The sequence below is a fragment of the Phoenix dactylifera genome, unplaced genomic scaffold (assembly GCF_009389715.1).
Source record: "Phoenix dactylifera cultivar Barhee BC4 unplaced genomic scaffold, palm_55x_up_171113_PBpolish2nd_filt_p 001028F, whole genome shotgun sequence".
NCBI classification, from domain to species: domain Eukaryota; kingdom Viridiplantae; phylum Streptophyta; class Magnoliopsida; order Arecales; family Arecaceae; genus Phoenix; species Phoenix dactylifera.
In genome coordinates, this window is record NW_024068381.1 from 56,590 (window position 1) to 69,836 (window position 13,247).

General features: G+C 44.5%; 1 protein-coding gene across 1 annotated transcript; it reads left to right on the plus strand.

Moving 5' to 3' along the window:
* The first annotated feature begins 3,368 nt into the window (after positions 1–3,368).
* On the plus strand, positions 3,369–7,402 carry LOC120107805 (2-carboxy-D-arabinitol-1-phosphatase-like). The gene is made up of 9 exons (XM_039121255.1): positions 3,369–3,770; positions 4,005–4,110; positions 4,252–4,468; positions 4,586–4,704; positions 5,358–5,456; positions 6,161–6,214; positions 6,300–6,398; positions 6,506–6,613; positions 6,846–7,402. The coding sequence occupies exons 1-9, from the start codon at positions 3,436–3,438 to the stop codon at positions 7,218–7,220; spliced, it is 1,512 nt and encodes a 503-aa protein (XP_038977183.1). The 5' UTR covers positions 3,369–3,435; the 3' UTR covers positions 7,221–7,402.
* The last annotated feature ends 5,845 nt before the right edge of the window (positions 7,403–13,247 follow it).

Genomic DNA, 13,247 nt, shown 5'->3' on the forward strand with positions numbered 1-13,247 from the left:
TTGGAATTGCACCAACACTGTGAATCGCACCAATTTCTTTTACAACAAGCTATGTAATAGTCTGGAAGTTTTCTTTTAGCCACCATATATAGAACAACGAAACGAACCCTTCTAATGAATTTTTCGTCTTAGAGCCATTAATTTGTCGCTTGCATCAAATTAAAAATTAAATATAATATCGGAACCTTCTTTGGCAACCAAATAAGATTCAACATACGTGCCATTTGTTTCTTTTTCTTAAAGAAATTTAGAATAACATGAGCACCACTCATCGAAGTTTATTGTGATCATGAATTGTGATAAAGACCTTACTTTAAGTACTCTATCCAATATGGCATTCAATATTTAAGTTGTGTTATAATATACTCCTAAAGAAGCGCACCATACAATATTTCTCTTATTTGAATAATTGGACATTGTTTGATGGCAAGAGAAATTATTAACTACACTGCATGCATGCGTGGATGTGCGCACAGTGAATCACCGCCACTGATTTATATGATGGTACACCATGATGCATTCTTAGTTTAATGCTGTGGGATCCACCAATGTGGCTTAGAGATTATTATAATTAGGCCAGCACAATATGCTCCTCACGCCGCAAGCTCTGAACACGGTGATCTCTCGACATCGATGTGTTAAGCATAATATTTTTATCATATTATATATTATTTATATAATAACGAGAGAAAAAGATATTAGTCATTACAATATGCTATCTAGCATTATAAAGATCCGTTATCATATAAATAATTGCCATATCTTTAATTTTTATCTAAAATTAAAATATTTTTTTGCATAAAGTTTCTCCTCAGAAAAGACCATATAGCTCAAACAGCAATATTTTAATCCAATAAAAAGCTAGCAGAAAAATATCACTAATTTTTCATTATTTAGCAATTACTATAACTTCAACTTTTGTCATATAAACTTTTGATGTACTATTGTTAGATGAACAATGATCATTATAACTGTTATATATAGCGGCCAAGGATGATTTCCATGGAAGAGTAAACATGTTATTTAAAATCTTGTGTTATGAAAGAAACGATAGCCATGATTGATCATTAATCCTGGACTACTGGATTCGTTTGGCAATGAATTATTCATGATTGCACTGCCCCTTGTTAAACAAGAAAAATTGATGATATTATTTGTCAAAAGATATTATTTAACTTGTTTAGAATATTATTAAACTGAATATACAATTTTGCAAAAATATTATATATTGCAGCTGACATGGAAATTTGAACTTAAAACATTATTTTGTTCTAGAATCACTTATTAAATAACTCGTTATGCTTTCTATTATATGGATCTTTCACATGCCGTTTGAAAAACATCTACTGCTCCTTAAACTACTTCACTTATCATAAATATGGTATAATCAAGATATTAAAACCTACCTAGGTCCAACGTTTTTTTCTTTTACAAGAACCAATGGTGACTTCTAATCCTCGGAATATCTAATCCCATTCAACCAAAGAAGCGTATTCTCCTCCATCCCGAACTCTGACGTAATCTCATCCACCGAGATCATCCCACCACCATATGGGCGTTGGAACACACAAGGTCGAGGCTGGTGCGAGAGTGAGTGAGCATAGCTGATTGGCGATGGATGGCGACCTAGAAGGGATAGGATAGTCGGAAGACTTGACAGATCTCAAAGGACAGAGGGAGCGGAGGAAACATGGAATTGAATGGAAAAGAGACTCTACTCTTTTAAATTTAAATAGATGAGAAGACCGACCTACAATCGTAATTTTCTTTCTGGATTCTAATATATATATACTAAAATGGAGGTTTTGCTTTAGCAAAGCTCTCCATTCACCACATATACAGATACTAAAACTTCTTGCATGCCATAAAGCATAGATATTAATAATATCATTAGCAAAGCTTATTTAATACCATGTTAAATAAGAGACTTATTAGTACACTAATAAGGAATTTATTAGCTATGAAATAATATTAAGTAAAGATCTTTTTGTGAGTATCTCTAAATAAATAATGATATTTGCTTAATGTATGCTGATATTAGTAAAAAATATTTTTTATTAGTTCTGTACATTACCCATATTCTGCATGATTCATTATGTTACACTTATATTTTAATAATTTTTATTGCATTTTTGTGATTATATTGTTATTTAAAAAGTGAAAGTACAACCACTAGTAATCTTGTTATATGGCATTTAAATATTCTTTATATGCTTTACTTTTCTATTTCTTATTTATACACACGTTGGATCATGATCTTGTTATTTATAATAATATTTTATCTTACAAACTTGATGTATGCATATATTCTTGAAATTTTGTGTATTAATAGTATATCATAATATTGATATCAAAAAATAATTTAAAAAAAATAATCAGGCTTGTTCCAGTTATCTATTCTATCATGTTTATTTTATATTGCATTTCAAGAAAGAATAGAAAAAAAAAAGAAAAATTACACCGCGCGCATGTCATGAGTTATAAACTAGCATATCTATAATAGAGGCTCTATCTGCATATAGCTCTTTATTTGCCATATGGATATTAGTATTATGATGTGATTTAAATACTTCTTGCATTTAACATTATCATTAATCAAATAAAAACCATATATTAAATAAATCGATGTCTTAATTAAAGCTGTATATTAATTTGTTGCAGGTTACAGAATAATGATTTTTACTACTTGCATACCAATGTTGATGATGGAAAACAAATCTTTCTCAAATTCTACATCCTCATTAACCAGGTAAAAGCCACATTTTACTTAAATCAAATAAACAAAGAAATTGATACTAAAAATGTAAACAAACAATTGCAAGCTTAAAAAATGATATTTTTTAATTTATTATATAGATATTGTAACAATTACAAAAAAAAATATAACGGTTGAAATAAATATCTAATATTCATAATTATTATAAATAAATAAAAAATTGATATTATATATAATAATATATGCTCATAATTTATTTTTAACTCAAATTCAAACTAATTAACTTAAAATTTAATGTAATTTATACTTTAATCTGCACATATGTAATTTATTTCACGACTTCAACTTCAAATATAGTCATTATAATATCATAATAATATTATATTTCATCATCAAAAATATAATATAATAGTAATATTATACTAATTTGGTAAATTATATAATATTTTGAATATAATTTACTATAATGCTATGTACTGGCATGGCATGGGTGCTAAGCTAGTTCCAACGCCCCGCAGCCGATCCGCGAAGATAAGTGAGATGGAGACCGCAGGATAAAACGTGGCAGTTCATTGACTTAACACGTGGCGTTATCGGAAACCAAAAAAATATCGCGGCGGCTTGCCGAGTTCTTTAAAACTCGTCACTTTACCCGCCTTCTCCATCCGCTCTCCGCAGTCCGTCCGTTAAACAAATCCATTAGAAGTATTCTTCCCAAAATGACCTCATTGGTATCTCCTCCTCGTCCGCTCTCGTGCCTCGACCGGCGAAACCCTAGGGTCGGCCGCCCGTCTTGCTCGAGATTGGGGGAGATCGAGAGGCTGCCGGGGGGCGGCGATGTGAGGCCGGAGCTCCGGCACTCGGTCCCCCAGTTCCCAGCAATCCGGGAGGCGAAACGGGTGGTGCTGGTGAGGCATGGGCAGAGCACGTGGAACGAGGAGGGCCGCATCCAGGGGAGCTCCGACGCCTCGATTCTCACGCCCAAGGGAGAGTCGCAGGCCGAGACTTCTCGCCAGATGCTTGTCGGCGATTCTTTCGATGTCTGCTTCACCAGGTCCTTCCCCTTTCTTCCCTTTCTCTCCTCGGACCTCGGTTTTTTGACGAGAATTTCGGAAATCTTCTTCTTTCCTCGTGCTAATCTCAAAAAGAAAAAGAAAATTATGTGTTCGATAAAGATTTATTGGTTTTATAATGGGAGAACGCTGTGGTTTGATATGTTATGTGTTCGATTAGCTTTCTTGATTCTTTATTAGTGTTAATCGAACGCGGATCGTGCTTTGTGCTCCAGTCCCCTGGTTCGTTCCCGGAAAACAGCTGAAATTATATGGGGTGCCCGGAAGGAGGAGATGATTCCAGAACCCGACTTGAGGGAGATTGATCTCTACTCATTCCAAGTTAGTTGTCTGCGAAGAATGCCCGAAGCTTATGACTAGATCCTATTCTTCGCAAAGGATGCAGCTTTTTCGTTTTCTTAGTTGTGGTATCTGCTATGGTGCTAAAGGTTTCTGTATTCTATGATGTATTGAGCTTCTCAGGGTCTCTTGAAGCATGAAGGGAAGGAGAAGTTCGGCAGTGCGTTTCGCCAGTGGCAGAAAGATGCTGCAAATTTTAACATCGACGGCCACTATCCAGTGAGAGAATTGTGGGCCAGAGCCCAGAGCTGCTGGAACAAAATCTTAGCTCATGAAGGGAGGTCGGTGCTTGTTGTTGCTCACAATGCAGTCAATCAAGCTCTTGTTGCCTCTGCAATAGGTGCCGGGTTTCCATTCTAATTCTATGTTGTTTCGCATTGAATATTGTCATGATTTAGCAATATAGGTAAGGCAGAATTATTTATAGCTATCGTAACACCTATATCTGTCCACCCAGGACTAGGCACAGAGTACTTCAGGCTTCTACTCCAGAGCAACTGTGGGGTGAGTGTGCTGGATTTCACCCCACAACCTAAAGTCAGTTCTCCACATATATGCCTCAATCGTTTGAATCAGGTACTTGCACCATCCGATCATTTATATCTGAAGCTATGATGTGCTAAAATTGACTAACATTTGTAGGCGCTTGCCCTGGGTCCATCATTTTTCTCTGATCAGTAAGATATGCGTTTTATCTTAGCATAGAGGGAAAATACTCAGAACATGACACATTGCCTCATTGGTATCACCTCGAATGTGCAATCAGTGACTGTGTTTGTATGGTCCTTGAATATCTGATTGTGATCGAAACAACCAATCACTGAAATGAAGCAGTTGTTTGATGAAATCCCTTTCTTAGTGGTCTGGGGTTCCTCTCTACTTTATATTGGTAGATAAATATCTTGTCATGTTCTTTGTTTTGTCCTGCTTAATTGTATATGCTTTGTTGGTAGTTTATCTTATGCTAGGCAAAGAAAGGATTTTAGTGATGGTCATGGGCGGTAGCATATGTTGTGTGCAAGGCATATGTTGTGTGCAAGTTGGCAATTCTATCTACAGTTTGATTATTATTTTTTAAATATTTCTAGTAACATGCTTTGATTTTTTTGCATTGTTATGTTACTTTCGTGACATTACATTAGTAAATCCTTGATCTGTCTTGCTCATATTCTCATCATCTTAGTAAGCTTGTGCAAAGGTAATAATGCATGAATTTTATGCTATTGCAGACTCCAAATTCTCCCATTGCTCCTGGAAGTTCTGGAGGAAGAAAAACCAATAGGCGGATCATTTTGGTCTGCCATGGGGCAACACAGAGCAACACCGAGGTATGGAAAAGGTGATGATCAGTTAATGCTACATCTTTTCTCTTGGAGTATCTAATGCCTAAAATATTTGTCATATGAAGCCTCTCAATGGTCAGCTTATTCTTCTTCCATCACTTAGTGTGCCAGCTTGGCTATGTTGATGAATTGTGGGAATCTGGGTGCTTGTCCTTTTGATTAGTACTCTTTACACAGCTATATATGAGTTCCCATATTCTAGAAAGAGTATGCGTGGACACTTTCTGTGGATACATTCTAACATGTATAATAAGTTCAGCAAATGCCTACTGCTAGATGTCTCTGTGCAATGCACAATTGTTGAACCTAACTATAGTTAGGAATCAATTATCAAGTGACACAGGGATGTGCTGACAGAGCATTTGCATATCTGTATCACGTAGAACTATCATATGTTTCAACAGTGCTTGATCTTGTTCATAATGCCAAAGCTATGTTTCAGCATCTTCTGTTCTGGTTCATCAGAGCTAACCGTGTTCATTTTATTCTTATTCTGTATGACCTAAATCCTTTTGTTCATGTGCACATATAAGCAACTGTTAACCATTATATCTTTTCAAAATGTGGATTTTTTTTAAAAAAAATATGCTGAGTGTTGCTTAAAGTAGCTCATTCTTGGTTGTTGGAGCTAGTTTGCAAGCTTTCCTTATCCTAAATGAAGAAAATGATTTCAATTTTCTACTTTCCAGGCCGGTTTCCCCAATATGGGATATGAACCCATGAACATGCTTGGGGTTATACAGGTAGCTCATTTTGGTTCCCTCATTGTTAGTATATTGAAGCTGATGTATTATTGATACAGTCATTTCTGGACCACTTTGACTGCAGTCACAGAAAACTGCAGAACTACTTCTAGACTTGAAAGTGAAATGTATAATTTGTAGCCCACGAATTGCCTCAGCTGATACCGCCATGGCCATATCTGAGGTGAATCTTTCTTGAAAGTTTTCCAAAACCTAGCAGTACAATTAATTTCATGAAATGTCGTTCTTTTCCAATGCAGTCATCTATTTTAACTGCAAACCTGATTGTAGGTTCAAGAGGCAGCGGATTGCTTGGGTGCTGATTGTATGCCTCGTTATGTAGAAGTGAAGAAAATGCTAGACCTTGAAGTTGAGCCTGTACTTCAGCAAGCATGGAAGGTCAAAATTTAAGATTTAGCGTCATTTAAAACTTTAGGCTAAAAATTAATTTATTTAGAAGGCACTCTTTCGTTATAGCAAACTTGAAGCTTTCTGTCAATGAATTCTATGGTTGCTCCGATCATCACTTCCTGGAGATGGAAAACTACATAGCAAAGCATGATTTTTATAAGCTTAATTAATTTTTCAAGACAGCAATTGGTTTCTGACACTGATTTTTGATATTCAACAGAATTCAATGGAAACTTTGATAGCCAAGTCAGGTTGTTTATATGGCTTTGATGATGGCATCCTAACAGAATTATGGAATCAATCAAAGAAGGCTTGGCGATCTTTGCTCGATGAGATGTCTAATTATTCAGAAACGGAAGGAAATGTGGTGGTTGTAGGGCACCCTGCTGTTCATATAGCACTGATAGCCCATTGTCTGAATCTGACAGAAGAATGGATGGGATCTTTTCATCTAGATGCTGGTAGTGTCAGCGTTATTGACTTCCCAGATGGGCCATCAGGAAGAGGCGTCATCCGATGTATAAATTACACAGCACATTTGGGAAGGTGGTCTATACCCATAACGAGAGCAACAACAAATGACGAGGAGTTTTAGCTGAACTTGCAGGGATCCTTCTTCTATTTCTTACTAAATTAATTGCAACGTGGACAATGTAATCACGTAAGCATGTCATAACGATGCATACAATTTTCAAATTGAAAAAAATAGGAACGAAAAAAGAGATGTATTATAGTAATTTTAAAAAGTTGAATTCACATAGTTGCTTTATCTAGCTATTCTGACTCTTGAGCTAATCTATTGTTCATAAAGGAAGTCCCAACATGAGCACTCTATCCTACATCCAGAATGGCTTTCTGCTTTGATTGGAAACCTGCTAAAATTGGAGAAAGTACTTTCTTCTATTCTTTATAACACTTTGGCATCCAGTAAAGTTCATGTTCCTGTCTTCTATAGTACTATTAGTCTCTACACTTCATCTTTGATCTTTCTAAAGAGCAAGTCCTAGAGAAGCTTGATGCTGCTTCTTAGAGGCTCGAGTTCTGAAGTCCGAGAACAATGTCGAATAGATCGCCAAAGATCAGGAAGAGGAGAGAGGATAAGAAGAAAGAGGGAAGAAGAGATTGTGGAATTCCGTCAATCATGAAGAATGCAGCCTCCGCTTAAAGCTTTAAAACTTTAATATTATTTAACAGTTACTGTCTCTGAACTCCGCATGCTGTAAATAGAGTTGCAAACAAAAGATAGAGGGGAAAAATAATGGCTGCAAAACAAACTATGGGCGTAATTGATTTGAAGTCTTCTAAAGTCCGTGTCCCTTCTTACCACAAAAAGGACCACGTCCCTGCTTTTACTCCACCATGTACAAGCTATCAGCATCAAAAGGTCATGAACAGCCAGCGGGAACAGTCCAGCTACATCCCAGAGACCCTGACACAAGACGGACCCAAACAATTTAAGTCGTGTAATTTCAGCAAAAATATCTGAATCCAATATTATTTGCTCCTCCGAACAGCAAAACTTGGGAACCACGCTCCTTGGTTAGTTCTATCTTGCAAGCTCAACTTGGGAACCCACGCTCCTTGGTTAGTTCTATCTTGCAAGCTCTAGATTCTTGGTCAGTCGCGCAGCGGGGGGTGCCAAGGATGGAAAGCCACGGTCAACCAAGGCCCGCGCACACCAGAAGACACTTGGCAGCCATCCGCCGACCATGCGCCCAACCAAAGAAGGAAGGCAGCAGCCAAGGATGGAAAGCCACGGTCAACCTCGGATATTCGCTGACGCGCCCCGGCCAAGCTCAAGGCACTCTCCTTATTCCCGACGTGCCCCGGCCAAGTTCGAGGCGCCCTCCCTATTCACCGACGCGCCCCGGCCAAGCTCAAGGCGCCCTCCCTATTCGCCGACGCGCCCGACTAAGCTCGGGCTCCCTCTCCAGTAATGCACCCCGAAGCTCGAGCTCGGGGTGCTCCACCGAGCATACCTTGGAACTCGGGATACTAGGCTGGCCTCAGCATCCGTCTAGCCAACCTTGCCGAACGCCTGATGCAACCTCTCGACGAGCTCGGCCTCGCCAACCACTGCACCCATGTGCATGTCTTCATCATCCTACGTGGCCGTATATTGCGACACTACCACGACATGCTACTCTGGCCATGCCCTGACACAGCTGTCAATGTCTTACCGTTCTCAAGAACGGACTCCACCGTGTGCTACAATCAAGCTCTAGCTGCGCGCCACTTCCTCTCATGATGGAAACGGGCCATACCTGCCATGGCTGTCAAATGCCTTACCGTTTCCAAGAACGGACTCCGCCGCGCGCCACAATCAGACTCTGGCTGCGCGCCACTCTCATTCATGATGGGAACGGGCCATACCTCCGCCACCTACGCGCTCCTCTCGGAACTATAAAGAATTCCAACAGGTAACGCCTAAGGGACTTTTTTGGGCTAGATCTACAAAACTCCATACTAACTTGATCGTTGGAGAGCCCTCACCGAAAATACCGGTGAGGCTTTGTGCAGGTACGCCGTCGGTCATAAGAGGTGGCTCTTCTCGTCTTTCTCCGCACTCCGATGGCTCCTCCAATTTTTTTCGGTGTGGTCACCCTCGGGCTAGATTTGAACCACAATAGGTTGCTTATAGGTCTAAGCCCTTAGCCACGTAGCAGAAAGTTGATGCAACTATGTGCGCTTCCTCTTTCTCAACCACGAAATTTACATTTGTGAGAAAATAACAAAGGATAATCTTTGTGATATTTCTTATGATATAATTCCACCTGTTGCTGGAAATTGGACCCGGGGGCGGTCGTCTGTCGAGGAGAGGGAGCGGTCGGTGGGCGCAGGAGAGTGGCGATCCGTCGGCGGGCGGCGTCCTCCGTCGGGGTGCCTGCAGAAAAGCCGGTGGCCGGGTCTTCCGGCGCCGGCCCTCCGATGCTTAAGTCAGAGGGGGCAAGCTGTGCAAAAAGGAAAAGAGGGCAGTCTCCTTTTTTTTTGTCCTCCCCCCACTTGAGAAGCATGGGTTCCCTTTTATAGGGGGGCGGTTTACCTGTGATGTGATTGGGCAAGACCGTCGTACGGCTCGGCATGTTGCTTGGACTGGCACACAAACGGGTGAATAATTGCATTGATGTCGGAGGTGAGGCCGTCGTACGGCCCGAGCCGGCACGCGATCGGATGAATCATTGCATTGATGTCGGAGATGAGGCCGAGGTCAGAGACTTATCATGGCTGACAGGACTCTTTCGAGCTGATTTGCCGTGGAGAGCTGAGGATCCGTAGATAATAGGAGCCATGCGCATTAATTGTTGAGTAAGCCGGAGGTGCGCATTAATTGTTGTGTAGGCCGGAGATTCGCATTAATTGTTGAGTGAACTAGGGGTTTGCAAAGATCATGCGTAATAAATGCTGGGGCAGTGGCAGGATATGGCCCTCGGCCGGACCTCGGAGGGGTACGGCCGTAGTAGGTGGTTGACAAGGACAGACCTTTGAGGTCGGAAATTCTCCAGGTCGGAGGTTCTGAGGTCGGACGCCGACCTCAGTCGTCCGAGGTCGGCGGCCATGCGGCCTTCCAGTGGCGGGGTTACTATATTACTGGGGGAAAACTGTATTCCCCCAACACTACCCCCCGACTTCCGAGTTCGAGCAGCTTGCAAGCTTGGACGCGGGAAGTAGAAATTGTCATTGTGGTTATTGAGGTCGGAGGGGATCGCGTCCGCACCCTTACGCGTCTTGGAGCTTTTATAACGGAGTCTGCGCCCTTTGGCACTTCGAGGTCGCTTTTAGATGGTGAACTTATAACGGGGTCTGCGTCCTTACGCATCCCGAAGCAGCTACAACGGGGACAGCACCCTTTGGATCTCCGAGATCGCTTCGTACGGCGAACTCATGATGAGGGTCCCTGGGCCCAATGAGGCGGCGCCTCGATCTCGTGGTCGAGGCTCCCCTCTTAAGTAGGTACGCTGTTTCGTGCCTCAAAATGAACACGCGGCATGATCCGAGGTCGGATGTTTCTGATCTCATATTGGTAGGCTAGTGATCTGGGGAGGCTGAAGTTACATCGGCGCTCCACGTGTCCCTGAGGCTTATTAAATGGAGGGAGCGGGGGTGACGTTCGCTCGTCTTTCAAGGTGGTCCGGTTTTGCGGACCCATGATGAGGCCGTGAGATTCGATGGGACGGCGCTTCGATTTTGTACCCGACTTATTGATCTGGAGTGAATGCGGTGCTTCGGCTCCTGAGGCCGACACGCGGCGCAATCCAGACGGGGGGTGGGAATCGAACCCGCCGATCTGGACCATCAGGGGGGTCTATATAAACCCCACGAATCTGCCCTAAGAGTTCTATTTAGTTGCCTTTCGTTTTTGCCGTTTCCTCCTTCACTCCACCTTTTGACCAAATCTTGCCGGCGGTGCCCGGAGCGATTTCCGGCGACTTTTCCGTAGGTTTCCGCCCTGTGTTAGCTAGGGTTCCTCTTCCTCCTCCTCCTTACTCCCTTCATCTTTAGTTTATTTCATTTCTCTGTAAAATGGGTTCCGGTCCAGAGGAAGTAGGGTCGAGTTTATCGGGGGAGGAGTTGGAGTTAATCCGCTCCCGGTTCTTCTTCCAGCCCGGGTTTCATCTCGAAACTGCGGGACCGAAAGATAGGGTGACGCGGCCGCCCCCAGGTCGGATCGCGATCCACCGTGAGACGCTCTGGGCCGGCCTGCGGTTCCCTGTTCACGAGTTTGTGAACAACTTGCTGGTAGAGTACCAACTCATTCCAGCACAGCTTGCTCCGAACTCGTGGAGGACCATAATCGGGTTCTTGTCCTTGTGTCTTGTGCATGGGATCCCGACCTCGGTAAGTATTTTCCGCCGGTGTTTTTTATTAAAGAAAAACCCAGCGGATGCGGGGTGGCTATACTTCGTCTTTCGGGGCGGCATGTCACTCTTTCAGGGCGCCCCTTCCTCTATTCATGAGTGGAAGGAGAAATTTTTCTTTCTTGCATCCGAGGTGCCGTGGGGGTTCAACCCGAGGTGGGGGCACCCTCGGCTGAAGGCTCTCAATAGGCTCTCCGAGCCCTCGGGGAGGGAGTTGAGGGTCTTGGACTCCCAACAGGCCCTCGGGAAGGGGTTCAACCTAACCGAGCTCCTACGGGAGGACGCCTTGGCGGGCATGGGCTTGAGTTTGGCGCGCCCCGAGGGTAAGAGTAGTCGCATCGCTTCGTTTTTATCTGCTTTCTCTTCTCACTAACATTGGTCTGACACTTAAGAAAATTTTTGGTTTCAGATATTCCCCACATGCCGACCAGCAACACGTCCCTCTTCTCTCGAATAAAGAGGCGAGAGGCCGAGGCCGGGGGGGCTATTCTCCAGCCTCGGAAGAAGTCGAGGTCGGCCGGTGCTTCTACATCGGCCGGGACGGGAGGCCCGGAGGCGGGGGCCTCCGCAGCTGGCCAGGGGCGGACACGGGCCGCCGGCGACGCGGGCCTAGCGGCCCCTCTCTGTCCCGCCCCCGTCGCCCAGCGGGGGGGGCCGACCATAATCCATTTATGGCGCCCGGGGCCTGAGCCGACCAGAGGCCCCAAGGTTCCTAGCTCGGACGAGCCGAGCTCTTCAAGGGCCCAGAGGGAGGGGTCGGCCGAGCCAGGATCCCCACTCCTCGAGGGGAGCTCGGCCATCCACGACGCCGATGTCGCACGCGCCATGTTTCGGTGTGCGATGCTTCCAGCGAACCAAGCCGAGTTCCAGAACTTGCCGCTGGAAGAGATCGTCGACGGTACCTACCGCAATATCGCTCGGATAAGCTACTTTTCCAATTTTTCTTAGGCTATTGGCGAACACGTTGTACGTTTTTCAACTCATAATTGCTTTACCCTTTTTCTCTTGCAGCACATTCACGAAGTTGACACCCTGGTGTTCATTGCCCAAGGGTGTCAAGAAGAGACTCGGCGGCTCAGCCGGCAATTGGAGCCGGCTAAGAAAAGAATTGCCGAGTTGGAGGCGGCGCTGGCCGAGTCCGAGGCGCGGAGGAAGGCCACTGAGGCCGGGCGACTAGCCATGGTCGAAGTGCTCGAGGAGGAAAGGGCCGCCCATTCGCTGGCCAAGTCGGCCCTGCGCGCCTCGGAGGCACGACTGGGGGAGGCCCAGTCCGAGATCGCGGGCCTCAAGTACGAGGGCGGGGTCTTCCGCCTCAAGATCGGGCAGCTTGAGGCCCGGAAGAAGAAGGCGCTCGAGTGAGCCGAGAATGCCGTGGAGCTCTTCAAGGAGTCGGAGGAGTTCCGCGACATGTTAGAGGAGGAGACCGTGGACGGGTTCCTCCGGGGCTTTGATAACTTTCGAAAGCAGATGGCCCGGATCTGCCCCCAGTTCGACCTTTCGACGATCCGTCCGAGGATGAAGCTGGGTTACGGCTCCGACTCTGACGACGTTCCCGCCGCCCTAGCCTCCGAGGGGGAGTCGGCCGAGTCGAACGCAGCCGAGCCGCCGGCGGCGGAACCCGTCCCTCGTGAAACCAACGAGGGCATTTTCCAGGCACCCGCCGAGGCCCCTGCCGCAGACCCCGAGCCTACGCCCGCTGGAGACCCTCCGGTTGTCGCCGTAGATGGCCCCGAGGGTGGTGCCGATGGGACCGCCGGCCTTTAGGA